The sequence below is a fragment of the Mustela lutreola genome, chromosome 12 (assembly GCF_030435805.1).
Source record: "Mustela lutreola isolate mMusLut2 chromosome 12, mMusLut2.pri, whole genome shotgun sequence".
Taxonomy (NCBI): domain Eukaryota; kingdom Metazoa; phylum Chordata; class Mammalia; order Carnivora; family Mustelidae; genus Mustela; species Mustela lutreola.
In genome coordinates this window covers 7,109,491-7,135,748 of record NC_081301.1, presented here as the reverse complement: position 1 = coordinate 7,135,748, position 26,258 = coordinate 7,109,491, and the positions used below count along the sequence as shown (strand labels likewise).

At 52.4% G+C, this 26,258-nt stretch overlaps 2 protein-coding genes and 1 non-coding gene across 4 annotated transcripts; 1 reads left to right on the top strand and 2 right to left on the bottom strand.

Annotated features, from left to right (window-relative positions):
* Positions 1–712: 712 nt before the first annotated feature.
* Positions 713–11,694, bottom strand: TRUB2 (TruB pseudouridine synthase family member 2). Of its 2 annotated transcripts, XM_059141829.1 has the most exons (8): positions 11,484–11,694; positions 10,990–11,121; positions 9,193–9,267; positions 7,958–8,019; positions 6,706–6,787; positions 3,109–3,181; positions 2,475–2,611; positions 739–1,749 (listed from the first exon to the last, which is right to left on the bottom strand). In XM_059141829.1, the coding sequence occupies exons 1-8, from the start codon at positions 11,692–11,694 to the stop codon at positions 1,424–1,426; spliced, it is 1,098 nt and encodes a 365-aa protein (XP_058997812.1). In that variant the 3' UTR covers positions 739–1,423. The 2 variants fall into 2 exon arrangements, with proteins under 2 accessions (XP_058997813.1, XP_058997812.1); XM_059141830.1 differs by lacking the exons at positions 9,193–9,267; positions 10,990–11,121; positions 11,484–11,694 and adding an exon at positions 8,329–8,393 and having other exon boundaries at positions 713–1,749.
* A 265-nt stretch (positions 11,695–11,959) lies between these two features.
* On the top strand, positions 11,960–20,696 carry COQ4 (coenzyme Q4). Its single transcript, XM_059141831.1, has 7 exons — positions 11,960–12,094; positions 12,168–12,299; positions 13,397–13,493; positions 14,024–14,126; positions 18,865–18,994; positions 19,478–19,571; positions 20,076–20,696. Exons 1-7 carry the CDS (start codon positions 12,025–12,027, stop codon positions 20,248–20,250), a joined length of 801 nt encoding a protein of 266 aa, XP_058997814.1. The 5' UTR covers positions 11,960–12,024; the 3' UTR covers positions 20,251–20,696.
* A 5,330-nt stretch (positions 20,697–26,026) lies between these two features.
* On the bottom strand, positions 26,027–26,117 carry TRNAR-UCU (transfer RNA arginine (anticodon UCU)). Its single transcript is given in 2 exon segments — positions 26,027–26,062; positions 26,081–26,117. It is a non-coding gene; the product is annotated as a tRNA-Arg (tRNA).
* Positions 26,118–26,258: the final 141 nt, after the last annotated feature.

Sequence of the window (26,258 nt, the reverse complement as noted above, 5' to 3'; positions counted from 1 at the left end):
TGCTTAACCCACTGAGCCACTCAGGTGCCCAGAAAAATTGGTTTTTGATCCTTTTCCTAAGGGTATTATAATAGAGGCTTTTCAATTTTTTTTTTTTTTTAAGTAATCTCTATACCCAACATGGGGCTCGAACTCACAACCCCAAGTTCAAACATTGCATGCATGCTCTACAGACTGAGCCAGCAAGGCTCCGGAAGAGTAGAGCCTTTGGCCCTGTATGCCCCATATTTGCTTAGCCAGTCCCTTATTGATGGATGGTAATGTGTTTCCTATTTGTTACTATACATTGTAGCTATCACCTTCTAAGTACCTAGAACTGTCTGCAACTTATGCCAGAAGACAGATTCCTGAAACTGTAACTGCTGGGTCACAGAAGTATTTTTAATTTTGACACATAGTACTACCAAGTTACTCCTAAAAGGTTACTAAATTGTACCTTCCCCTTCCTACCAATAGCACCCACTGCCCATTTTCTCACATCATCACCAATATTAGATATCCTTTCTGTTCTTTGGAAAGGCAAGGAAAAGTCATTATCATTTTCATCTGTAGGTCTGTCATTGTTAGAGAGACTGAGTATCATTTCTGGTTTTTAGTGGCCATTTGGAATTTTTTTTTTTAAGATTTTATTTATTTATTTGATAGAGATCACAAGTAGGCAGAAAGGCAGGCAGAGAGAAAGAGAGAGAGAGGAAGCAGGCTCCCTGCCAAGCAGACAGCCCGATGCCGGTCTCAATCCCAGGACCCTGGGATCATGATCTGAGCTTGACTGAGCCACCCAGGTGCCCCTGGATATTCATTCTTCTTCTTCTTTTTGTTTAATTTATTTGACAGAGAAAGGTCACAAGTAGGCAGAGAGGCAGGCAGAGAGAGTGGAGGAAGCAGGTTCCCTGCAGAGCAGAGAACCCGGTGTGGGGCTCGATCCCAGGACCCCAGGACCACAACCCAAGCCGAAGGCAGAGGCCTCAACCCACTGAGTCACCCAGGCACCCCCATTTTTTTTTTTTTAAGATTTTATTAATTTATTTCTCAGAGTGAGCACAGGCAGACAGAGTGGCAGGCAGAGGGAGAGGCAGCTTCCCGCTGAGCAAGGAGCCCAATGTGGGACCTGATCCCAGGACCCTGGGATCATGACCTGAGCCGAAGGCAGCCGTTTAACCCACTGAGCCACCCAGGCGTCCCTGGATATTCCTTCTTAAACATATTACAAGTATTTTGATCTGTCTTATCACTTATCATCTGTTCCTCCATAGGAAAAGTTTTTCCTTTTCCGTGGGGTCAAGTCTGTTGATCTTCTTTCATACAGTTTCAGAATTTTCTGTCACATGTAGAAAAGCTTCCCTTACTCTTGTATTCCACAGTAAGCTGTTCCAGCTCATGAACAATTCTTATCCATCCACTGTCCTGCCAGCCGCGGGGTCTGTCAATGCCCAGCACAGCTTTCCAGCCCCAAGGCAGAGCTCGGCCCCCTAGAGTCCCAGGGCCGGCCAGGATCCTGAAGCTGCTGGGTGCCCAGCCCTGGCCCCAAGCTCCTCTCCAGCTCTGCAGCCACCCGGGGAGCTGCAGCCTGGATGGCATCCTCGATGCTATGTAAGTCCCAATGGGTCCTCAGGAGGGCATCGTCTAGGGTGAAAAAGCCATCCCGTGTGCGCCGCACTTGGGAGCAGACGGCGGTGGTCTTCAGCTCCAGGCCGATCTCATGTACCAGCCTTCTCAGCTGCTTCTGTGTCTCATGCATGCACTGCACCTCTGTCGGGGACATACAACAGATCCCAAGGCTGGGTGCACAGCCTCCGGTTATCTTATCTAGATCGGCACCGGAAGACCAAGCTCTCCAGGGCTTTGCTATTCAAAGCGCAACCCAGGGGCCAGCCCTTAAGGTTGATTAGATGTGCAGAACCTTGGGTTCCACCCAGACCTGCGGAATCAGAGTTTGCTCCCCATCCCCCAAGACCTTCAGGGGATTTGTGTGCAGGTTAACTTCCAGAAGGCAGCTCTAGTCTAAGACTTAAGGCTCATCTGTAAAATGGGTGGTGAGGAATCTTAAGAGATAATGTACTCAAGGTGCTTATCATTGGGAGTCCCGGTGAGCACTCCAGGAGCCCTTATGAGTAAGGAGGAGAGAGAAGGAAGGAGAGAGGGGCTGAGCTGGGTGGGACTGGGGAGGTGCGGGCCGCTGTCTGATGGCCCACGGCAACTTGAAACATTGGGACACACCGGAAATGAACCACTAAGTATAAACTTGCTCGCTAAGGTCGGGCTTCAAAGCTAACTTGGCAGCAGATAGGACAGGATTTGGTCTGTGTGCTCTGTGATGGGCCAAGTTCAGTCCAAGGCTGAGAAGGCAGCTGGCCGCTGGTGCCGTAGCCAGCAGACACCAGGGCAGGCATGCTCTGGTCTCTGCAAGGGCATTCCACAGTGCTCCCCAAACCCAGGAGCCTCGTCTCATGCTCCAACTTCCTGCGGCAACTTACGTATGAGGAATTCCGGAGGCGCAAAGTGGATGCACTGGATGGCCGTTACCAGCATTGGGGACTTGTTCATGGGCCGGATCAAGCCTCTCACAGCCATCTCATAGGCCTCCTGGGTCTGCAAGTCCAGGTTGGAGTACCTGGGGATCAGAAGAGGCTCGCATGGGATGGGGAGCCGAGCCCAGTTTACCCCTGGCCCTGCCCCGCTCATGAAGAGCTTCCCTGAAGCTTTTCCTGCACTTTCCATCTTCCCTGCCCCTCCAATCCCTAAACGCAGGCTCTGGCCTCCTCTGCAGTCTCCCTAGCTTCCAGTCAAGGGCATGCTGCCCGCTCCCGCCCACTGGCTCTAGGTCATGTGATCTGGGTTCCTGGCTTCCCTCTCCACTAAATCATAACCTCTCACTGAGGCTAGCTGGGGTCTCTCGATCCCCCCTGGTCTCCCCAGGGGCTGGCCTGGCACAAAGAAACACTTCTGGGTGCTGTGGAAGCAAGGGCTGGTCCAAAAAGAAAAGTCCTTAGAATCTGCCCCAGAGTGGGCGGAGCCTACAGGGAGCCCAGGGGGCACTTCTCACTTCTTACTCTCCCAGCACCCCCTCAAGGGTCCCTTTCAGGAGAGTGTAGATGGGGCCCCACTTACATCACCAGGGCCTTCTGATGGGAACCCTGGATCAGGGCCAGGATTCGGTCCAGCTTCTCTCTGGTCACATGATCTGGAAAGGCCAAGGGATGGTCAGCCCCCCAGGGCCTGCCGAGGACAGGCCACAACAAGCTGGCAGACTCCCTTCCCTCAAACCAGCCCCATCCTTGGAACCTGGAGGGGTCCGAGGGCATCCTTTGGTCCCAGGGCTTCCACTCAGGGACTTGAGAGTCCTTTGAAACTCTTACGAAAGCCCAGGACCCCCTTCTCAGAAAGTTATGCTTGAACTCAGCATTGTGAGGACATTTTTTGAGGGGCTCACAGACTCCAAGTTAAGCATACTTTCTTTGGGAAAGGAGGCTCAAAGCTGTACTATGGCTTATTCAACATTCTAAGCCAGGTCCCCCCGAGCCTCAGTCTGTCTGGGTTTTAATATGCCAGGGCCCCTGGGAGGGAGAGTGCCATCTGTCTGAACGTAGACACAGATGGCAAGAGGCTCTGCCTGCTGGTCCCACTGAGTGACTAGGACAGGCAGCAGCTAGGCCTGGGGATTCTCACAGACTGCTAGGAGGCTGACCCTGGGACCTATCTGGGCCAGAGTTCTGAGCACAGGTGTGGTGACCAAAGGTTTGTCAGCTCATGAAGAGCCCAGACCTCTGACCTCCTCTGTCTGGCTTTCTTCACGCTGCTGTTCTACCTGAAATGGACCCACCACCACTGCCTCCCCCCTCCTTGACAGCCCAGCTCAAATGCAGCCTCCTCCAGAAAGCCCTCCTGGACCATGTCACTTCTTTACCCTGCCTCCTGCAGCTCTGCCCTTGGGTTTCTGCCCAGCATTTAATTTGCTTTGGTTTGGGACGCCGGGTGGCTTAGTCGGCCAAGTGTCTGACTTCAGCTTAGGGCATGGTCCTAGAGTCCCAGGATGGAGACCCACATCGGGCTCCCTGCTCAATGGGGAGCCTGCTTCTCCCTATGCCTGCAGCTCCTCCTGCTTGTGCTCTTTTTCTCTCTCTCAGATAAATTAAAAAAAAAAAAATCTCTTAATTTACTTTGGTTTTAACATTATTTTTTAGTTATATAATTGACATACAAATCTTCTTTAAGAAATATGTTTTTAGGGGCGCCTCGGTGGCTCAGTGGGTTAAAGCCTCTGCCTTCAGCTCGGGTCATGATTCCAGGGTCCTGGGATCGAGCCCTGCATCGGGCTCTCTGCTCAGCAGGGAGCCTGCTTCCTCCTCTCTCTCTCTGCCTGCCTCTCTGCCTACTTGTAACCTCTGTCTGTCAAATAAATAAATAAATAAATCTTTAAAAAAAGAAAGAAAGAAAGAAAGAAGTATGTTTTTAGGGGCACCTGGGTGGCTCAGTGGGGTAAGACTCTGCCTTCGGCTCAGGTCATGATCTCAGGGTCCTGGGATCGAGCCCTGCATCGGGCTCTCTGCTCAGCAGGGAGCCTCCTTCCCCCTCTCTCTCTGCCTGTCGCTCTGCCTACTTGTGATCTCTCTGTCAAATAAATAAAATTTTTAAAAAAGAAAACCAAACCAAAAAAAACGTTTTTACAAGATTTATTTGAGAGAGCGAGCACGTGCATGCCGGAAGAAGGGGGAGAGGGAGAGCATGTTAAGTAGGCACCCCTCTTCTTTAAGATTTAGATCAGGGGGCACCCGGATGGCTCAGTGGGTTAAGTATCCAACTCTTAGGGGCGCCTAAGAGTTCTGCTGAGGATGGCTCAGTGGGTTAAGTGGTTAACCCGGATGGCTCAGTGGGTTAAGTATCCAACTCTTAGGGGCACCTAAGAGTTCTGCTGAGGTCGAGATCTCAGGGTTGTGACATCAAGCCCTGTGCTGGGCTCCGCGCTCAGTGTGGAGCCTGCTTACGGTCATCTCCCTTTGCCCCTTCTCCCTGAATACACGTTCTCAGTCTCTCTCTCTCTTAAATAAATAAATGAATAAATAAAATCTTTACAAAATAGAAAAAAGGAGAAAGGAAGAAATTTAGCTCAGCATTACTAACAAGCATCTCCCGTCATCCAAATTCCCACTGCCTCCCAACCAGAGTCAACCTGGTAACTGTCTCTGGATGTGTTTTGGATGCTGACACACCCACCCGTACGGATTACACAGTGTTACTCTGCCACGGTCTTAATCCTGTGCACAAGATGCAGAGGTGTGTGTCAGCTCTCCCTGCTAGAATGAGTTCACTGAGCCTGGGGACCCCATCTGATTCATCCTATATCCGCCCCCCAAGAGCCTGGTCCATGGCTGGTGCCCCAAAACATCTGTCAAATAAAAAAATGTAATTGGGGGTGCCTGGGTGGCTCAGTCGGTTAATCTTCTGCCTTCAGCTCAGGTCACCATCCCAGGGTCCCGAAATCGAGCCTCACATTGGGCTCCCTGCTCAGCAGGGAGTCTGCTTCTCCCTCTCCCTCTGTCTGCCACTCTGCCTACTTGTGCTGTCAAATAAGTAAAATCTAAAACAAAACAAAACAAAACCATAATTGATCTTACAGAAAGTGTTAGAACATTGGGAGTGTAAGAAGTGAAGAATGAGGGACGCCTGGGTGGCTCAGATGGTTAAGCGGCTGCCTTCGGCCCGGGTCATGATCCCAGCGTCCTGGGATCGAGTCCCACGTGGGGCTCCTTGCTCAGCAGGGGGCCTGCTTCTCCCTCTGCCTCTGTCTGCTATTCTGTCTGCCTATGCCCTCTCTCCCTCTCTCTCTGACAAATTAATAAATAAAATCTTTAAAAAAAAAAAGAAATGAAGAATGAGCCATCCAACCATCCATCCATCCACCTATCTACCCCCTTCCACGTCCCAGGCTCTGCACTGCGTAGAACCACAGGCGTGGAATGACATGGTCCCTGCTCCCACGGGGACAGTGTGGGGTGGGAAGACAGATAATAAATAATCACTAATCATGGGGCACCTGGGTGGCTCAGTCAGTTGAGCATCTGACTCTTTTTTTTTTTTTTTAATTTGTCAGAGAGAGATCATAAGTAGGCAGAGAGGCAGGCAGAGAGAAAGAGGAGGAAGCAGGCTCCCTGGTGAGCAGAGAGCCCGATGCCGGACTCGATCCCAGGACCCTGAGATCATGACCTGAGCAGAAGGCAGCGGCTTAACCCACTGAGCCACCCAGGCGCCCCGAGCATCTGACTCTTGATTTTGGCTCAGGTCATGATCGCAGAGTCATGGGATCGAGCCCCACATGGAGCTCTGCACCCTGAGCGTGGAGTCTGCTTGAGATTCTCTCTCCCTTGCTGCTTCTGCCCTTCCTTCCGCTCTCTGTCTCTAATAAATAAACTTTAAGAAATCCTAATCATTAGTTGGTTCCAGTTCTCAGAGCCCATCTAGTTCATCTGGGGTTAGAGGAGCTTCCCTGGGGAGGTGACATTTGTGCCAGGTCGGGAGGCAGAGGGAGCGCAGGGCAACTGTACCTGCCAGACAGAACGATGTGCCCACAGGCCTCCCACAGCCAGCCTGAGCGTGCTGGAGTCAGCGGGGCCTGCGGGGCCGGCGTGGGGGTGAGGAAGCACGGGAGAGCAAGCGCGAAGGCAGCCACAGCCCTCTCCTCCCGCCGCCCAGGCTCCTCCCGGCTCTCACCATATGTGGACTTCTCCACCAGCCGCCCCTCGTGACAGAAGTCATCTGTGGCTTTGCCCAGGAGGCCCTGTACTGTGTAATCCTGCAGGGGCAGGGAAGGAAAGATGTGCTCAGAGTCCCTGCTCACCTTTAGCACCGAGGAGGGAGGTGCGCCCGGCAGCTCCCATTCCCGACCTTCTAGACAGGCTGCAGATGTGGGGTCCTCAGGTCTCCCCGCAGGGAGCCAGGCACTCAGCCCCAACCCAGCCACCCCACTGTCCCCCCCAGGAAGGGTGCCAGACTCCCCTTTGACAGCAAGCACCTGCCCACAAAGGGCGGTGACCATCCTGTGCCTCCTCGTCTCTCCTCTCTAACGAGACCTGACAACTGTTCAGGCCGGGCCCCTCCCAGTGCACCCGGTTGGCTTCTCCCCAGCCTCCAAATACGATCCGTGTGGCTAGCGGCCTCTGCCACACAGAAGTGATGACAGCAGCAGCGATAATTTACAGAGCATTTACCATGCGCCAGTGACTGTGCTAAGTACAGTGCATGTAACTTAAACTTCAGAGTGACCCTAGAGAGGAGGTACTCTTAGCGCTCCCATTTTACAGATGAGGAAATGGAGGAACACGAGCGTTAAGTAATCCACCCAGGGACCCACAGCTGGCAGAGGGACAGAAGTCGGTTTCAAAAGGAAGCCATCTGGCTCCAGAATCTGTGCTCTTAACCATTAAAAATGGAGGCTCCCTAACACAGCACGTCTGTCCCCTCTCGTGGTGCCAGACTCCACAGCCCCAGGCCAGAGACAAACTCCCTGATGCCTGGATGGTGACATCCACCTCTCAGTTTTGGAGGTGGGGAGCGGGGATAGAGTGGGGTCACGATCAGGCTCTGGCCCTTGGACAGATCCAGGTGCAAACAGCAGTTCTGTTCCTTACAGGCTACGCGACCTGCGCAAATGACATCCCCTCTCTGTGCCTCAGTGGTCTCATCGGTGAGGTGGGTTAACAGCAGATCCCACTTTGTGGGGAAGCGGGGAGGCACCCACGAGGGAATCCACGTGCAGTGCTCAGCACAGAGCGGATGGCACGCTGTAAGGCTAGAGGTCATTACCACGCTATCCCTACAGTCTTCTCCAGCACCAGGCCATGAAACAAGGCTGGCTGATAACCTGGGTGTTACCCCATCGAGTCCTCTCAGCTTCAGATTTCCTGCCAGTGAGCCCCAGGGAAAGGAGCAGGGGCTGAATGAGTTGTCCCCAGCACCCCCATACCTTGGTGAGGTGAGCGTTGTACATGCTGGTGAGAAGCCTGCGTCCATGTCCCACGCCGAGCACTGGAAGACACCCAGGCTGATCTCACACCAGCCTCCCCCCTTCCCCTTGCCCTGGGACCTCCAGCCCCCACAACCACCACCCGCATACTTCCATCTCCAATGCTACTAAAGCCAGCAAGAGGACAAGCACAGTTTCTTCTACAGGGAGCAAGTGAGCTCCCCGGGGAAGATATGAAATTGTAGGTTTCGGGGCCCACCCATTTGTACTGACTCTGACTCGTGGAGGGGAGGGGCCTTGATCCTTAGTAAGTGCCCCAGGTTGTTCTGATCCACTCAAAAGAAACACACCAGTAGCTCAGTCACACAGACCTGCCCTCAAATCCGGGGTGGCTCTAAGCATGTCCATCACCCTCCTTGGGCCTCAGGCTCCCCATCTGTAAAATGGGGATACAAGATACTGTCTGATCCCTGTGTGTGTTGTGAACACTGAGGCAATGCGCAGGAAGTCGTAAGCATAAAGGAAGGGCCCAATAAAGGGGCATTGTGGCCGCTCCCTGCCTCTTCCTGCCTGTTTCTCCCTCTGGCTGAAGGAGAGAATGACCCTCCATTCACTACTGGAGCGGGAGGACAGGGAGAGGGAGCATGAGATCATGTCTGCCTGCCTGTGCCCCAGGAAGTGAGACCAGGGGGCTGTGACTACCGCACGTGGAGGATGTGGCCACCGCCTGACCCTAGGGACACAGATGGCTCGTGACTCAGGGCTTTGTGTGTCCAGCCCCAGCGACATTCAGACCCTGGCCAGTGGGGCCAGAGTCACGTGCTTGGCTACCCCACACAAGTGATGACAGTTTTTGCTCCCTGGACCAGGGGCGGTCACTAGCCACGTGAACCAGACCCAGTCACCTAAGCTCCTGGACCCTTCTTTTCTTGGTGAAAATCATAACCTACTTACCTAATAAGGTTGTCATGAAAACACGTGTGTAAAGGGCTTCATACTACATGTGACACGCAGACATCACTTGATAAAGGTGAACAATTATGACATCCCCCCTTCTACTAGCTGACCAGACCTGGGGCAGGAAGCAGGGAAGGCAAGCAGTGGCAGGCAATGGCTGTCAGGCTGGAAGTGGGCGGGGTTCATGGTAACTCGCCCCCAGCCCTCACCTCCCCCCACTCCCAGGGTCTTCTCCCAAGACTGTATCACTGCACCCCTGGGCTCACCACATCACCTACCAAGCACCCCAGATGCTTGGGCATCCAGCCGGTGTCCCACGCCAATCTTCAGGCTGGTGCATGCTGGTCCACAGACTAGAAACAAACAAACGGGGTCCCTTTGCTCCCTGGACTGCTGGATCCAGCCTCCAGGATGACTTCAGCCTGCGCCATGGCTTCCTCCCTAGGATGTAGCCTCATGGAGCCCAAACGAAGAGCAGTTTGGACTCTCAGGCTTCCCCACTGCAGAATCTGGCACCTAGAACCATTTCCTCAGTTCCCTGGCTCCAGAAAAAGGGCCTGTTACTCTGCCTATCATCGTTCCCCCAGTGAGAGGCTTTGAGGGAACTAGGCAGAACACTGGGACCCAACTTTCCTGCTCAGCGGCAGCAGAAGGAGAGTCCTGGTCACCCCCAGTAAGAAAATGGAGGTGGAAAGTTCCTGAAGGTGGGGTATGGGTCCCAAGTTCTAACCCTAAGCCCAGAACTCACCAGGTGCTCAGGAAATAACTAATGAGGGATGCCTGGGTGGCTCAGTTGGTTAAGCATCTGCCTTCGGCTCAGGTCATGATCCCAGGGTCCTGGGATCGAGTCCCACACTGGGCTTCTTGCTCAGCGGGGAGTCAGGCTTCTCCCTCTGCCTTTCCCCCTGCTCACACTCTCTAATAAATAAATCTTTAAAAAAATTAAAATAAAAACATTGTTTAAAATCTGCATCAATTATACAATGACGCTATTAAAAAAAAAAGAAAGAACGTATGCAGGAATGAGCCAGAAGCATATACGTTTCCACAGAACAAGAGGTATTGGGGGAGGGATACGGGATGGTTATGTGCCTACTGAATCCAGGCTTTGTTATTTAATGTCAACACTGAGCCTCAGTTTCCTCATTTGTGAAATGAGAACAGGACCCACCTCACATGTGATGAAGATTTAATGAAATGGTACTTGGTAAAAGCTTAACATGGTATCTAGTACAGGAGAGATTCTCAGAACATACTTGTCACTGCTATATTGTAGAGTCACTAAATATCACTGCCAAAGGATTTTAGTAGTTTCTGGCTGAATCCCTCAGTCTTCCTAATCTTGTCTAGTGACAGGGAGCTCACTACAACTAGTTCCATTCTTGGGCAGCTTTGCTGAATAAAAAAGTCACTCTTGGGGTGCCTGGGTGGCTCAGTGGGTTAAAGCCTCTGCCTTCAGCTCAGGTCATGATCCCAGGGTTCTGGGATCGAGCCTCGCATCAGGCTCTCTGCTTGGCGGGGACCCTGCTTCCCCTTCTCTCTCTGTCTGCCTCTCTTGCCTACTTGTGATCTCTATCAAATAAATAAATAAAATCTTTAAAAAAATAAGTCACTCTTTCCCAAGAACCCCAAAGTCCCGCCTTAGGACTTCTACCTGAGGGTCTCAATTCCCATCTGGAATCCCAGCATAGCTAAAAGGGCCAGAAGCTACAGTCCGAGCCAAATCCTCAATGATCCCCCTAAAATCAAGAAAATAATATTGTGTGACATAGGAAAATTATATGAAACTCAAATGTCACTTTCCATAAATAAAGTTCTTTTGGAACACAGCCAGGCTCACTGCATTCCATATTGCCTACGGGTTCTTTGCACTACAATGGCAGAATCGGGCCTGCAAAGCCTAAAATATTTGCTATCTGGCCCTTTTGCAGGAAAATTTGCCTATTCCCCGTCAAATCCTTCATCCCCGCTGTGGCCTTTCAAGGGACAAGAGTCTGAGCATGGACAGGGACACTGACTCTGAGCACAGACTGCCTGGGAAATGACACCCAGACGCCTGCCTCAATGTGCCTTACCCAGCGGATGGTTGGTGAGGGTGGGCACACTGGTGGCGGTGAGAGTAAGCGCCTTCTCTTCACCGTCCCCCACGGGGCCCAGCAGGAAACGAACACGCTGCTCAGGAGCGGGAGCCTTCCCAGCATTGACACCTGAATACACAAAGGTCAAGACATCAGGTCAGTTCTGTCCAGACACCTGGGGCAGGTGAGACTGGGAGGTACGGGGACGTGGAAGAGAAGGTCCACGATGTAGCGAACAGTAGCAGTTAAGAAACAGGCGCGGGTTCAAAATCTGACTCTATTAACCTATGACACCAGACAATACCGTTTAGCCGTCTGAACGCAGGGGAAAGTGAGGAATAACGGAGCGTACAGACTCCCTGATTAGGAAAGCGCTCCGCTCGGTCCAGAGCCCTGGGTCACAGAACCTCATTTTGCTGGGAGGATCGGAAGCGGAGATGGACTCCCGGGAGAACGGGAGCAGGATCGTGGGTCTGCTTCGAGGGGCTCACCCTTCAGAAGCTGCAGCTCCACGGTGTCCCGCACGTGCTTCCATTTCAGCCCCGGGGGCTTGTAGACTGCGAAGAGCCCGTGCAGCCGCGCCAGGCCGCGGAACCCCATCCCCGAAGCCCGCGCAGCGCCCGCTGGTGAAATAGCTGCACCCGAACGGAAGTGCCGTACGGTCCCTCTCCCAAATGTAGTCGGGACCATGGGGGCCGCCATGTTTCTTAGCCGGAAGAGGTTCACGTCTTATTGGCCTCGGGGAAAACGCACGGAAGAGAGGACAATAGGGCCCGACGCTGAACCCCGAGCGGGGATCACTCGGGGACCCTTTCTGGGAGTGCGGGGAAATGGGGAGAGTTTTTCTTCGGTGGGAATAGATGGTAGACAGATCGCCTGGGTTTCCTTCTCATACTGAGTGATAGGGCCCTCTCCTGTCCGTGCTACGATTTTTCCTCCTTCAAAGGAGGAAGTCCCTCCGCGGCCGGAGAGGTTTGCAGCTTCGGCCCTGCCTGCGCCCGTTCCCGCGGCCGCCGGAGGGTGCCCGCTGCCATGGCGACGCTGCTGCGCTCGGCCCTGCGTCCTCTCCCTGCACTCGGCGGCCCCCGGGGACCGGCTGCAGGCAAGTGGCGGAGGTGGGAGGGAGGCCTGGGGTGCCGGGCTCTTCTGACCGCGGCCTTTTCCTCGCCCAGTAGATGTTCCGCTCCGAGGCGTGCGCCATGGCGCCGGCCTGCTCTACCCCGGGCACATCCCCACCTCCCCGCTGCAGAAGGCGCTGCTGGCCGCCGGCTCGGCGGGAATGGCTCTCTATAACCCGTACCGCCACGGTAAGGTCACCCGCGTCCGGCGCTCCCGGGAGAGCAGCGGGGGCTTGGCGCGCGCCCTTGGCCTGGGGAACCTGGGCAGGTGCCCGCCCCTTCCTCTACCCGCCCCCTAGGGGTAACTGGAGAGTAGACTAGGTCTGGGTTCCCAAACCTGGCTGCATCCCATCACCACGCGCAAGGTTCACAAAAAGGCAGATGCCCAGTCCCACCCTGAGCTCAGTCCGAATCAGCCCGAGCGTGGGGAGGGGAGGGAAGGGCCAGCATTTTTTAAGTTATTTTTTAAAAATAACCACCTACCGGAAGATTCTGCCAACCAGCCACATTGAGAAACCCGTGGATTAAATAGATGATTTACAAAGTTCGTTATAACATACATCAAACTATAACATTCCACTAAATATTCAAGTTTATAAGGTCAGACACCCCGACTGCCCTGTTGCACTCTCAGAAGTATTTTAGGTTGTGTCTGGCACATAGCAGATGCTCAATAAATGTTTGCTGGATGTATGACTGGAACATCTTAGGGTTCTACAGTAGTTTTCTCATCCTCAGGATTCTAAGTCCGGAAAGTATTATTTATTCTACGAATAGAAATGACAGTGCTAACTGCTCACTGACCCCATATGCCAACTGCTCCCTGAACTAAATGTTTTATTTGCACGAGGTTCTTGATTTTTCACATTAACTCTGTAAGAAGGGTGTTCTCCACATTTCATAAATTAGTACCTAGCTTGGAAATGTGAAGCATTTGGCACAAATTCACTTACACAGGGATTATACCTAAATCCAAACCTAGCACTCTGATTTCAAAGCCTGTGATCAATGGAGGCATGATATTCTGTTGTAATAATGGGTGTAAAAGTGACATAAACTCGAGCACTGTCCCAGCCAGCGCCATCTCAGCCTGATAGATTAATAACAGCGATAATGACGATAGGTACATACGTTGAGCCCTTACTGTGTGCCACGGGATTTGCTAAATGTTTAACATGCATCCTTGTAACTAAGAGATAAGTTTTTGGTTTATCATGTAGGAGGCTCAGACCAGGTCTGATACCCAAGATCATATCTTCCATTTGTCCCCATTTCTTCCCTTTTAGACATGGTTGCAGTTCTAGGGGAGACCACAGGACACTGTGCCCTGAAGGTCCTCAGGGACCAGATGAGGAAGGATGCAGAGGGTGCTGAGATCCTGCGGTAGGTCCCAGCTGTACCTGGGGGGTTGGGGACATTCTCTGGGGATCCTGACCTCTCTGGAGTTACACTGTGTACCTCTAGGGAGCTCTTCTTGATGTCCTGGCCATATGCACGTGCTGGGCACTGCCTAGCTCCATGGGTGCCATTCATATATACACTATGATGACCTGTGGGTATTGCAGTGTGGTGGCCTCAGCCCAGATCCCACCGTAGATCCCTCTGCCTTCCCTTAGCTCCCATAACAGGCTAGCTATAACCCCTGCCCCTGCAGTGCCCTTTGTGAGTACCTGGATCACACCTGAGGCTTGCTCCTGAGATTATGCCACTGCAGGCTAGAACCATGACCTTAGCCTGTGGTAGTCTCCTCAGTCCCTGCCACTGTCCTGGCCAGAGGCAGGTGCTGCAATAGGATTTGTGGCCCCTTTGTTGCTCTCTGCCGCTTCGCCTCCCATACCCTTGCTCTCGCTGGACCTCTCACCAGCCTCTGCAGCTGCCCTCCCAGTACCTAAGTCCTGCCTTCTGCCTTGCAGGGAGCGTCCCCGGATCTCACTGTCCACCCTTGACCTAGACAAGCTCCGTAGTCTGCCTGAGGGCTCCCTTGGCCAAGAGTATCTCCGTTTCCTGGATGTTAATGTGAGTTTCCAGCTTCTGTGCATTTGACAATCCCTAGGAAAGGGAGAGAAGGGCATGGGAGTGACATCCTGAGGAAGGAGGAGTCCTGAGTGGCCACCGTGGCCAGGTGTGCTTTTTGTCTCTTGTCCCAAGGCTTTGTTGTCCAAACAGTAGTACTGGCCAGTGTCTAATAGCCGCTTACTGGGTGTCAGCTGCCAGGCTCATACCTGATCTTGCTGAACCCTCCCAGCAAGAAGGTTCATGCTTGACCCTCCCTGTTGAGTATGTCCTATTATTATCCCTTTTAGTAGGTGAAGAAATGAGGCTCAGAGCCCTTAAGCAACTTGATGATTCCATACAGCCAGTATGAATTCGTACTCACTTACTGCCTTTTATTTTTTTTAAGATTTTATTTCTAAGTCTATCTCTGTGCCCAGTGTGGGGCTTGAACTCACAGCCCCCAGATCAAAAGTTGCATGCTCCACAGACTAAGCCAGTCAGGCGTCCCCAGATCATGCTTTTATCTGCTTGCTGTATTATCCCTCTGTTTCAGAGACAGTACTTTCCCCAGGGTATGACAGGCTGTGGCAGTCTCTGCCCCAGGCAGGGAGGAGAGAGTCCCAAATCCTGAGGAACTCATCACGCGTTCAGATCTGCCGTGTGCCACCCATCGTTCCAGGAGCTGGGGATAGAATCGTGACCTAGACAAAGTCCTGCTCTCGTGGCACTAATACTCTGGTTTGGGGAGGAAATCAAGTAATAGAAGAAAAAATTTCATATAAAAATTCAGGTCAGGGCGCCTGGGTGGCTCAGTGGGTTAAGTCGCTGCCTTCGGCTCAGGTCATGATCTCAGGGTGCTGGGATCGAGTCCCACGTCGGGCTCTCTGCTCAGCAGGGAGCCTGCTTCCTCCTCTCTCTCTGCCTGCCTCTCTGCCTGCTTGTGATCTCTCTCTGTCAAATAAATAAATAAAATCTTAAAAAAAAAAAAAAAAATTCAGGTCAAGGGGCACCTGGGTGGCTCAGTGGGTTAAGCCTCTGCCTTCGGCTCAGGTCATGATCCCAGGGTCCTGGGATCGAGCCCCACATCGGGCTCTCTGCGCTGCAGGGAGCCTGCTTCCTCCTCTCTCTCTGCCTGCCTCTCTGCCTACTTGTGATCTCTGTCAGATAAATAAAGAAAAAATCTTTAAAAAAAAAATTCAGGTCAAATATTTATTAACTGCTTGAAATCTAGAACACTGTTCTCAGTAATTGAGGTACAGTGAATGTACTTGGGAGAACGAGAGAGAGCATGAGTTGGGGGGAACGAGAGGGAAAAAGAGAAGCCGAGTCCCCCCTGAGCTGGGAGCCCAACACGGGACTTGGTCCCAGGAACCTGCGATCCTGATCTGAGCCAAAGGCAGATGCTTAACCCAGGCGCCCCAGAAACAGATAATTCTCTGTTTGTAAGGGCTGCCCAGTGCTTTCCGCAATGGTTGGCCACATCCCCGGCCTCTCTCCATGGCTGCAGGTAGCATTCCTACTAAGTCACGATGGCCATGAATCTCTGCAGACATGGCAAATATCCTCCAGGGAGAGGTTAAGAAGCTACTGCTCTAGATTTGTCCTTGAGATAATAATCTGCTCCCCATACTCTCCGACACTTGCTCCTGCCTCATTTCCTACCATCTCCTTGGATTTCATCAGGAAGCAAGTTACTTCATCCATGGGAAACCCACCAGGGTGGCCGCCTTCTTCTGAAGTCCCCAGAGTCTTTCCTCTTGTTACTGTGGAGGGGATGGGACAGCCAGGGCCTCCCTGGGCGCCCTGCCCAGTCTCAGCACTAGTTGTGATAATAGCCATAGAGATTGTGACACTTGTAGGGCACTGAAACCAGCAGCCCACAGAATGTGAAGGAACACCTTTGTCCCAGCAGAGGTTGAGATCAGAGTTCAAGGTAAGGCCACCCTCTCTGAGGCTGTCATTGGTAGGGGGTATGGTCATCTTGTGGCATCAAGATTATGGGCATAGGCTCTGAAGTTAAGAGTAGCCTGCATTAGAACCTACCTCTCTTCTCAGCTTTATGGCCCTGGGCAGATCAGTGGACTTCTTTGAGCTTCCTATTCCTTATCTGAAGGCAGGGGACCTAATGTTTATCTTCCAGGGCACTTGTGTGGCTTATAATTAATGGATGTTAAGGCTGTTGGCTTTGGAATCCAGTTGACTTTGTTTCAAATCCTGATTCAGCCACTTGCTTAGCTCTGTGATATTGGGCAACTCACTCAACTTCTCTGAACCTCATCTTTCTTATCTTTAACTGAGGATCCTAAAGTGTCTACCCCCCAGATGGTTGTGAGGATGCCTTATGATGACATATGTGAAGGACTTCATAGAGTGCTGGCACATAGTAGGTACTCTGTAAATGTCACTGCTGTCACTCTGATCACCCTCAGCTTCACACGGCATGTAGAACTCCCTGGAGAAGAAATTAGGAACCGGGACCCAGTGAGATCACAGACCACAGACGAAGGCACTGAGCCAACAGCCCGAAACCACCAAATCCTTTGGGCTCTGGACAGGCTGACACCATGCTTGGGGACAAGAACACTAGGCTGCTCCTGTTCTGCATGGGTGCTGCTGAGGACTCAGAGAGGCAGTGGGCGGGTCACAGAGAGACTGTTGACATCCCTTCCTGGGGTCAGAAAAGTCCCTGGCAGTCTAGCAGTGAACAAAGCAGCCAGCAGCCGTGGGCAGCCTCAAGGCCGCTACAGCACTGCTCACAGAAAGCGACCACAAGCCGATAGGTCACTTCCAGTCTGTTGTTAGCCACTTCGGTAAAAGCAAAAAGAAACACGTTAATAGCCTATTTTTTTTTTTAACCCAGCGTACTGACCATACAGTCATTTCAACATGTTATCACTGTTTCTAAATTACTGAGATTTCATTGTTCTCTTCACATCAAGTCTTTGAAACCCGGTGTGCATTTGATGCCTACCATGGCATAGCTAGGTTGAAGCTATCCCATTTCCAGGCTCAGTGGCCACTTGGGGTGAGTGGCTGCCATAGTGGAAAGTCCAGGTCTAGAAGAGGGCCACGTGCACTGCACATCACAAGGCATGGAACACTACATGAGACAGTAATGTGGACCTGAGCAGTCTGAGGGTCACGGACTGCCTCCCTGCAGTGGGGACACTTAAGGCGAGTCAGAAAGAACAGGTGGGAGTGCCTGGGTGGCTCAGTGGGTTAAGCCTCTGCCTTCGGCTCGGGTCATGACCTCAGGGTCCAGGGATCAAGCCCTGCATCGGGCTCTCTGCTCAGCAGGGAGCCTGCTTCCCCCCTCTCTCTGCCTACTTGTGATTTCTCTCTCTCTCTGTCAAATAAGTAAAATCTTTAAGATAAAAAAGAAAAGAAAGGACAGGTAGGCATTGTCAAGGTGAAGCTGTGGCTGGTGGGGGAGAGCACCCTAGGCTGGGAACAGCTCATGGGAAGGATCGAGGCTGGGGCATCCTGCTCGCTCAGTCAGTGGAAAATGTGACTCTTGATCTTGGGGTTATGAGTTCAAGCCCCCCCCTTGGGTATAGAGATTACTTAAAAAAATTAGGGACACCTTGGTGGCACAGTCATTTAAGTGTCTGACCTTGGTTTTGGCTCAGGTTGTGATCTCAGGGTCCTGGGATCGAGTCCTGTGTTGGGCTCCACACTCAGCACAGAGTCTACTTGGGATTCTCCCTCTCCCTCTCTCTCCCTGTGTGTGCACCCGCCATCTCTTTCTCTCTCTCTCTCTCTCTCAAATATATAAATAAATTTTATTTATTTGGGTGAGGGAGCAGCAGACTCCCCACTGAGCAGGGAACCCGTGTAGGACTCGATCCCAGTTCCCCAGAATTATGACCTGAGCCCAAGGCAGATGCTCAACCGACTGAGCCACCCAGGCACTGCCCCCCCCCACACTTAAATCTTTAAAAAAGAAAGTATCGGGCACTTGGGTGGCTCAGTGGGTTAAGCTGCTGCCTTTAGCTCAGGTCATGATCTCGGGATCCTGGGATCGAGTCCCGCATTGGGCTCTCTGCTCAGCAGGGAGTCTGCTTCCCTCTCTCTCTCTCTGCCTGCCTCTCTATCTACTTGTGATCCCTCTCTATCAAATACATAAATAAAATCTTAAAAAAAAAAAAAGTATCAGGGGCCTTGGAAAGTTCTTAATTCCTTTTTCTCCCCATTTTACTTTTACTTGTGGTTAAAAAAAAGACACAATAATGGTGTAAGGTAACGTAATACAAGAGTTGTCATCTCAGGGGGGCCTGGCTGACCCAGTCAGACGAATGTGTGACTCTTGATCTCAGGGTTGTGAGTTCTAGCCCCATGCTGGGGGTAGAGTTTACCTTAAAAAAAAAAAAAAAAAAGAGTTGTCATCTTAACCATCTCCAGCGGACAGTTCAGTAGTGTTAGATATATTCACATTGCTGTGAAACCAACCTCCGGAGCTTTTCCGTCTTGTAAAACCGAAACCTTATCCCCTTAAGCCCCCATTGCTTCCCCCTACTGCCTGGAGCTGTTTTGCCATAAATTCCAACAGGCTTGGACATTATGTGTGTCAGGGTAGGCCATGGGGGTGTCTGCCACTATGTTCCCTACCTGAGGACTCATCCCCGCTTGGCCTGTGTGGGCAGAAACCATCCATGGTATGGGTTGGGTGGGAGTGGAGGCTGGCTAGGAGAGGAGAGGCTGGCTAGTTTGGGCTTGGGAACAGTTGGGAGGAGATCTAGGGGAGGTTCACGGTTGTCAGAGGGTCTCCCCAGATACCCGAGCACCCACCCGATTCGTGGATGATGAGGAGCTGGCCTATGTGATCCAGCGGTACCGGGAGATCCACGACATGCTCCACACCCTGCTGGGGATGCCCACCAACATCCTGGGTGAGTGGTGACCCCTGGCGGCCTTGGGGCCGGGGGGTGGGGGACAGGGTGCTAGCCAGCCTGTCGCCCTGGGTCTGACACCCACCAGTCAGCCGGCTCAGTGCCTCATTCTCCGCTTTCTGAACATCTTGGTAGCATCTGTGCCATGCGTCCCCCTCTGTTCCACTGCCTCTGTGGTTCCTGAGCCGATGCAGCATCCAAGCATCGGGCTCCCTGCTCTCAAACCTGCCACACCTCCTACGGCCTATAGGAACCACCCTGGACTTCTCAGCCTGGCTTTTGGAGTCTTCTGCGCTCTGAGCCCAAGCTTCCTTCCCAGCCCTTATCTCCTGCTCTTCCTTGGACCCTCTCCTTCACCCAAAGCCCAGCAGGGGCTAGGCCTGGGCACAAGAGAGAGCAAAGAGGAGCAGATGCTTTGCTCTGTCCTTGCGGGAGCACCATGGCCTCTCCTCACCCCCACCCCGTCCCTCGCCCTGCCCCCAGGGGAGATCGTGGTGAAGTGGTTTGAGGCTGTCCAGACCGGCCTGCCCATGTGCATCCTGGGTGCCCTCTTTGGACCGATCCGACTCAGTGCCCAGTAAGTGCTCAGGTGGCGAGGGGTTGAGGGAGAGCTCAGAGGAGCCGGGCTCCAGGAAATGGGACAAGCATGCAGCCTTCCCGAGCAGCCCCGGTGGTTCTCCAGAAAGCCAGGGTAGAAATACCGGGGCAGGAGGGAACAGCTGGCCTGGCGCAGGGTCTCCAGGGCAATGAGGGAAGCCTCGATGTTTCACAGGACTCTAGGGTCTCCTGGGCCAGGCCTCAGTGTCGGGTCAGAACATGGAATGGGGGAGGGGGTGGCAAATCCAGTGTTAGTTCCTGGAGTTAGGTAGCCCTTGTTTAAATCTGAGCTTTGGCATATTCAAAATGGGTGATTTGGGGCACAAGATTTTACCTGAGTTTCTGTTTCCTCATTTGCTGCTGGGGATAATAACTACCTTCCTTTTAAGGTGTTTTTGAAGGCAGAAAATGCACATCAACTTCTGGGCGTACAGCACACCCGGCCCTGTGGACCTTATGTCTTTTTTCCTCTGCTGCCCCACAGGAGCCTGAGAGTGCTGGTGTCAGAGCTCATCCCATGGGCGGTTCAGAATGGGCGCAGAGCCCCGTGTGTCCTCAACCTGTACTACGAGCGGCGCTGGGAGCAGCCCCTGAGAGCTCTACGGGAGGAGCTGGGCATCACAGACCCCCCCAGTGTGCATGTCAGGGGCCTGGCCTAGGCCCTGAGCTGCCGCCCACACTCCCCCCTTCCCTGGGGGCAGAGGACTGCTTGGCCATTACCTTTGTACTTTTCCTTTGAACACTGATCCTTGGGCATCCTTTGTCATAATTTGTCATAACCACTGATGAGTGGCTTCGAGGACCACCCAGGAGGGAGGAGGCAGAGCAGCAGGGCTCCCAGGAGAGCCAGGAGCTGCCCAAAGAGCACCAGGTGTGAGCGAGAATCCGTCATCCAGCCTGGTGCTGGGGTGTCTCAGGTCCACTGCTCCGTCATCCAGCCTGGTGCTGGGGTGTTTCAGGTCCACTGCTCCTGTTCTGGACCTGTCCTTGCCAACTAGGGTTTTCTGGGCGCCAGGTTGGGTATCCTCCAGGAGGAAGGGCTCTACCAGTTCCAAAGACCTGAGGAGGGCAGGTCTCCACTGTCTGAATAAAGTCTGCTATCAGACCAAGTGTCCGCTTCTTCTGCCTTTGCCCCATGCTGCCCATGGTTCTTCGAGCCCCGGGGCACACATCCCCTCCAGCCTGAGCTTCAGCAACGTGTCCTCTTTCCTTTGGTCTGAAGTCAGCCAGACTGGGATTCCGATTCCTAATTCCTCCATCGTTTTCCAGCAGAGGGACTTAGGGCAAGTTTGTTCCCTTTCCCTCAGCCCATTTCATCATCAGTAAAAGGGGATGAGAACCAACACCCACTTCCTAGCATTCCTGTGAGGGTTTTGGAAGGGCTTCAGAGAAAGGGCCCTCCCAGGCAGAAAGCGATTATCGAAACTGTGTTCATAGGTCAGGAGGCAGCTTTGAGGCTGGTTCATTCTGGAGTGGCACCTGGGCATTTTCTCTGGGGCAGGGCCAAGGAGTGGGGACAGGCAGGGTAAAAGGATCATGGCAGGAGCAGCTAGCCCTGTCTGGAGATTTGCAACCAGACACAGTCTCAGGATGGCAGAGCCTTTAGAGTTTTGGAGGGCCAGCTCCCCACTGTATGGATAGGACAACTAAGGCCTAGAGATAGGCAAGGAATTGCCTGAACTAGCTAGAACACAGGCCACAAGACTTCCTGGTTGGGCTTCCTCTGCCTCAGTTTCCCTATTCATAATAAGGGCTACGGTTTTATAGCTCTTCTATGTGCCTAAGCAATTGAGATACATTATTGCATCGATGCCTCCAACAACCCAAAGAGATGTATTATTACTTGTGAGGCAATAGGAGCAGAGCTGGGACTAGAACCAGGGACTGTCCGAGACCTGCCCCACACTGGCAGCCCAGTGCCTCAGCCTACCTTGTGCCAACCACATCCCAACTGGGGCTCCCAGTGGCGGAGTAGGGAGGCTGGACGCCTACCTCGGATCCAGAGCTTTTTCAAGAGGGAAGCCTTGTCCTGAGCTCTTTGAATTTCTGCAGAAAAAGGAGGAATGAGCTTCCCAGACCTAATCCATCTTTGCACTATGGACCACCTTTCCAGATCTGTCCTGTTTCCACAGCTTTCCAGAGTCCAGGCACCCCTACCCTCATGTCAGTAAAAGTCAACCGTGCCAGATGCAGGAGCATGCCTTCTCTGCCCAGCTGGGGACCCAGGGCCCACCCTGAGACTTTACAGCATTGGCGAGATGGACACTGGGCATCATGGTTAGCTGGAAATGGAGTCTGGTCTCCAGATCTTAAGGTGGCATTTTTTTTAAAAGATTTTATTTATTTATTTGACAAAGGGAGATCACAAGTAGGCAGAGAGAGAGGGAGGGAAGCAGGCCCCCTGCCGAGCAGAGAGCCGGATGTGGGACTCAATACCAGGATCATGACCTGAGCCAAAAGCAGAGGCTTAACCCACCGAGCCACCCAGGCGCCCCTTAAGGTGGCATTTTTGCCACAGACTCATGACTGGCAAAAAGTTCTACTGGCAGTAGCTACCGCTTCCTTACATCTTATCACAGCCCATAAGTCTCTGCCAATTTCTACCTAGAAACTTCCATTCTTCATCTTCATAAACTATATTGGCCTTCTTCCTATCTTTGGGAATAGCGTTCTATCCCATGGTCATCACACAGCCAACGACCTCATTCACAGTTGTGTTCAAACGTCACCTCCTGGGAGAGGCCTTCCCTGGCCAGTCACTTGAAGAAGTGCCCTGCCCCTTGCTGCACACATATGTCACCTCATTTTCTCTCTGGCACTTACCACTCTGAAATGATCTTTATTCATTTATTCCTGAGTTCTGTGTCAGCCCCAGGAGGGCAGGGAACCTGGTTCTTTCCGCTCACTGCTGGGAATAGTGCTTGGCCCACAGTAGGGGCTCACTGCTTCTTTAGTTGAAAGAGTGGACGCTGATCCCGGAGCAGAGAACCCCACAAGAACCTCACTTCACGGTAAAGACCATGGGTCTCAGGTTTGGGATGTGGCCTCTCAAGTCACACAGCTGGGTTGTGGTGGAGCTTGTCTTGAGTCTTCTCCTGGTAGCTCAGAGAAAGCTCCCTTTCCCTCTGCCTGATAATAACCATTGGTAGCTGGCTTCAGAGCAATGTTTGGGGGCACAGGCTCTGAGGACAGACAGACCTGGCCCTGCCCCTGGCCAGCACTGCACCCTTGCGGTGGTCGTTTCCCCCTTTGAGCCCCTGGTTCCCCACCTGAAACACGGGGAGAGTACATACCTATCCCACAGCAGGGCCATTATGTGTGTGCAGTGACTGACCACATAGTACATGTTCAGGAAGTAGAAGCTGTCATTTGCCCGGAAGTTCCTTCAAGGCCTCTGAAGTCACCATGTACTCAGTGAAGCCAGAGGTGTTTGTTTTGCATATACCCAGAGTGCGAGGACTTCTGTAGTTCAGAGGTCCCAGTGCCAAGCGTGACCATGGATCTACAGGGTAAGCATCCACTGCGTGCCAGGGGCCAAACCACTTCTGTCCCCTGGGGAACTCAAGCGCCTTCAAGTGAGTCTGAATGGCGTTCTCTCATCTGGCAAGTCTGGAGGTTCGAGTGCTGGTGTTGATTCTCCAATGCAGGGCAGATGGGGGTCATGTGAGTGGAAGGGAGCCCACAGTGAGGTCAGGCTAAGCTCAGCCTGTCCCACAGACAATAGCACCCAACACCTGGCCTTCTCAGGAACCCTCAGTGGCTCTTCACTGCCTGGCATGCAAAGGCCTTTCCAGTTTCCCACCACACGGCCCTCCCCTGTCCATGTGTCCTGCTGCACAACGCCCCTAGTTTCCGGTTATTCCACAAATACCACCTGAGTGTCAGCCAAACGTGAGGGGTCCCGTGGTGATGGAGACAGCGGCATGCCTGCCCTCTTGGAGTCGAGCAGTTACAACAGCCAACAGCCTTCGACGCCCCCGCCCTGTGCCGGGAGCCTGCCACGCGCCATCTCATTGAGTCCATACCCAGCGCGAGGAGGCAGGAACCATGATGACTGTATTCCCATTCTGTAATGAGGACACTGAGGGGGCATCTGGCTGGCTCAGTCTGTAGAGCATGGGACTCTTGGTCTTGGGGTTGTGAGTTCAAACCCCATACCGGGTGTAGAGATTGCTTAAAAATAAAATCTTTTTTTTTTTTTAAAGATTTATTTATTTATTTATTTGACAGACAGAGATCACAGATAGGCAGAGAGGCAAGCAGAGAGAGAGGGAAGTAGGCGCCCCGCCGAGCAGAGAGCCCAATGCGGGGCTTGATCCCAGGACTCTGGGATCATGACCTGAGCCAAAGGCAGAGGCTTAACCCATTGAGCCACCCAGGTGCCCCTAAAAATAAAATCTTAACACACACATAAAAAAAAAATGAGGACACCGAGCCTCCACAAGGAGAGGTGATTTGCCCAGTGCCTCAGGTGCACCTAGGAGTGAAACCCAGATGTACCTGACTGGGAAGGCAAAGAAGACAAGTCATAATAGTGTGCGGTGGGTGTTGACAGAAGTACAGTGGGCACTTGCTGAGGGGCAACCTATTTAGTGATCTAACCTCCACTTGCCTCTCTCTGCGTCCATCTAGATTGTAAGCAATTTGAAGACAGACTGTTCTGTTACTTCTGTGTCACATCTCCCCCTCAGGCCAAGTCCGGGGGCTGGGTGGAGTACTGCTTTGGCCTCACCATTGTGACCAGGCTGCGGGGAGGAGAGCAGCAGGGCTGCCCACGAGCACCATCTTCCATCTCTGCCCACATCACACGTGACCTCAGCAGACAATGTGGAAATGATCATGTTTGTTATATCCATGGATCCTGGCCTGGATCAAGTCAGAGCCTTCAAGCCTGTCATTCATTCAACAAATATTTATCAAGCTAAGCCCTGCAGACATAATCAGAGATAATCTTCATGCCTAGATTTTGAATGTGCTTTGCGGTCAGTAAGCTTGTAAACTACAATAGTAAATAAAAGATGTCATATGCCAACTCGAACTCTGTAAGGTTTGAGCACTCATAGTACGTCCTCATTTTCATACGTAAGAAGCAGAGACTGAACTTTCAGCTGAGAAGCTGTTCCATATCTGTTAGACGCCAACGCAGAAACCCATCACCACTGCACCACACTGCCTCTTGAATGTAATAGCCATGGGGTGGGGCAGAGCTTTCATTTACCTGGGTTCCCCAAACAGATGCACTCTATACTCTGAAAAGAATAAATCCAAGTACTTCTCAGACCAAAATTCATTTTTTATTCCTATGAGGAGACCCCGAAAACTGCCCTTCCCCTCTTTATGGACTTCTTCCCGGATTAAGGAATTAGGGGATGTATTTAAGGATAAGGGGCTCAGTGGGTTAAGCTTCTGTCTTCGGCTCAGGTCATGATCTCAGGGTCCTGGGATCGAGCCCCACATCCAGTTCTCTGCTCAGCAGGGAGCCTGCTATCCCCCACAACTCCCTATCCCCCCATCTGCCTCTCTGCCTACTTGTAATCTCTCTGCCAAATAAATAAATAAAATCTTTAAAAAAAAGGGGGGGGGGTAAGTGGTGGGGCGCCTGGGTGGCTCAGTAAGTTGAGCTACGGACTCTTGATTTCCTCTCAGGTCATTAACTCAGGGTTGTGAGCTCAAGCCCCATATTGGGCTCCAGGGTCAGTGTGGGGTGTCGGCTTGCCCCTCTTCCTCTTCTCCTCCCCCACTCGCATATTCTCTCTTAAACAAACAAATAAAATATTTTAAAAAATAAAATAAAAGGGGGACGCCTGGGTGGCTCAGTTGGTTGGACGACTGCCTTTGGCTCAGGTCATGATCTCGGAGTCCTGGGATCGAGTCCCGCATCGGGCTCCCAGCTCCATGGGGAGTCTGCTTCTCCCTCTGACCTTCTCCTCACTCATGCTCTCTCTCTCACTGTCTCTCTCGCAAATAAATAAGTAAAATCTTTAAAAAAAAAAAAAAATAAAATAAAATAAAATAAAAGGATAAGTGGAAATTGTGCATGCCCAACATGTTTGATTATCAAGGAAACAAGTTTTCAGAGGCCCAAAGCCACACAGCACTGGGCAGCTGGCCAGTGTCCCGGGGGCTTGGCAGGTGGGATGGCAAATCCAGTCCTAGGCTTGGAAGTTAGCTGATTTCCGGGCAAGGTCCAGAGCGATCAGAGGCCGGTTAGGTACAAGTCTACAGATCCGTACCCTTTGTACCACCAGGTGCACCTGCCTGCTTGCAAGATACCAAGGATGGGAAAGAATGCTGAGGTAATAGCCCTGACGTCCTGTTTATTGCTGTCGCAGATACAGAGGTCCCCGCCTCAAGTCTGCCCATCTTCTGAATCATGTGAAGGTACTGGAGTCCCTAAAATATCCACATGAAAGTGAGAGAGGAGCTATCAAAATTCGACTCTGGTGGGACTCGAACCCACAACCTTTGAATCACCACACCGGGATCGGCTAGAAGTCCAATGCGCTATCCATTGCGCCACAGAGCCAGCTACTTAATCCTCTCTCAGCTCACCTCTCTGCCTACACCGCCCTTTTGGCGTTCTTTTGGTGTGGCGTCTGCCTTGGTGGAACCCTGCCCGTCTCTGCGCGCAGACTCCGGATTCTCCGCCCACGCTGCGGGTGGGGGT